Consider the following 2,063-nt stretch of genomic DNA (forward strand, 5'->3'; position numbering starts at 1 on the left):
CGTTCCAGGAACAAGAGGAAGATATCTATCCTGCTAGCAGAGCGAGGGACCAGCTTCACCCTATGGAAGGATACTATTGATAATCTTTCCTCTTACAAGATCAGTGGCGAAGGTTTTCACACCATGTATCTCTCATCCGACCACACCACTATGATAGGACTTAGCTTTGACAATATAGAATCCTCCAAGGAGTTGTGGATGTATATTGAGAAGCTGACGTCATGCCCGGAGAACATTTGCCTGTCCATGCCCAAATCAAAACACAAGTCTGCGTCCAATCTAGTGAATCAACATAACCAGAAAATTAAATTCAAATTACCAGACAAAAGTTTAATCTCCACACCTTGCTGCTTCCAGCATATCACCAACGTGGACATAGCGGATAGAGAGAGATACTATTCTCTGCAGACCATGCTACCTGGACATCATGAAGGAGATCATGTGTCCATATCCAACCATTCCACTAATAATAGTCATTTGTAATATACCCTGGTGTGTGTACAAACGTTATTGTATTTTGTTATTTGTTCAAGCTGTGAAAACACGGTGCGTGTGAGTGTCAATGTAGTATCAAGTAAATCAAATCATTACCAATCAATCCTCTGGGTCAATAACTCCATGTTGAAATGAATGTTCACTTCTGCGCAAGTGTAGAGAAGTGCCAAATGTGTTGAAGTTGACAAACCCGAAGCTGTGTCCACACCATTGTCAACGCCCGAATGGAATCCTTTGTATTTTTGGTTTTTGAATTTATAAATATCATATCGATCGACGACCGTCGACTAGTTATGGACACAACTCTGATATTAATTTTAGACCCCGGGATGAAATTTTTAATTTAAACAATTATTTTTGACCACGTTGTCAAGAGTCAAGAAGACGCATTCCCACCTCAACTTTGTATTGTCTTAGTTTCATGTTATTATTTATTCATGTCCCATATGTATGTTTGTTGTGTCGTGTTATTGTTTAATCTACCCTTTAATTTGTCACTTTTACAGTAGGTACCTAAGTTGTTTTTCTATATTTTCCACTTCGGTGTAGCATAGACAAATCCCGGCCAGGGCGGAAAAAGTTGAACCGAAATTCTCCGTTCTTGGATAGGAATAGATGTAAAAGAATGTACCTTGAAGTAATGCGAAAGCGGTACTGAGGTACAATCTAAAAAGAAAAGTAGATTCCAAAAAGGAAAATGATAAAAATATGTGCGACATACCTAGGTACCTAATTATTTTATACCCTCTTAAAATAGATAATATTCGTTTTAAAACATTATTGTGATTTTGTACAGATTATGTTCTAAGTTTTAAATTAGTTGTAAGAAAATTTTTGTTGTACCTATGAATACAAACAGTCAGTGTTCGGATCTATAGATATTTTCTGACATTGCTGCATTATATTGTAACAGTTAGCGTGGTTTTCACTAATTTTCAGTGCCTATAAAAACCCAAAATTAGTGTCAAAGATATGTATATTGTTGAACTTCCAAGTAGAGTTTGTAATAAAATATTAATCTACATGATGATTTCTTTTTCCAGCTTCAGTTATGATGTTAGTAAACTGACTTCGTATTGGCAATCAGCTTATCAAAATTCTTGATAACGGAGAGTTTTGAAAATATGAATAGTGGAAATATGGAAATTTCTGAATAATTATGATATGTAGGTAGGGACAACTTTGTACAAGCCATATTGTGTAGGCGCCCTATTCTAAACAAAGGCTAAACAATATAGACATACCTACCTATTTTTGTATCTGTTTCATAAATAAAAATAAATAAACAATACAAATCTTATTGAATCCTACTGTTTTATTTTATTTATGTATGGAGAAGCTGTATTTAAATTTAGATAAGTGTTCAGAAACTGACTTTGTATTTAGGGGCAAAATAACATTCCAAGTTCTCGCTAGTTTTTCGGTTCGGTACTCCGAAACTTCTACTTTGCAAAGTTTAAAATAAGAAAGAAGAAACAGAAGAAAATAGATAAATTTGGGGTCTGATGAATTTAAATGTAAGATAAATTACCCAATTTTTTTTATATCTTTATAAGAAATAAATGGTC

General features: G+C 34.4%; 1 protein-coding gene across 1 annotated transcript; it reads left to right on the forward strand.

Moving 5' to 3' along the window:
* Positions 1–6: 6 nt before the first annotated feature.
* On the forward strand, positions 7–1,800 carry LOC113467138 (the record flags this gene model as incomplete). Its single annotated transcript, XM_026823155.1, has 1 exon — positions 7–1,800. A coding segment is annotated over one exon (477 nt), but the record flags the coding sequence as incomplete, so codon positions are not given.
* Between the last annotated feature and the right edge of the window lie 263 nt (positions 1,801–2,063).

This window comes from Diaphorina citri, unplaced genomic scaffold (assembly GCF_000475195.1).
Source record: "Diaphorina citri unplaced genomic scaffold, Diaci psyllid genome assembly version 1.1 scaffold20, whole genome shotgun sequence".
In the NCBI taxonomy this organism is placed as follows: Eukaryota; Metazoa; Arthropoda; class Insecta; order Hemiptera; family Psyllidae; genus Diaphorina; species Diaphorina citri.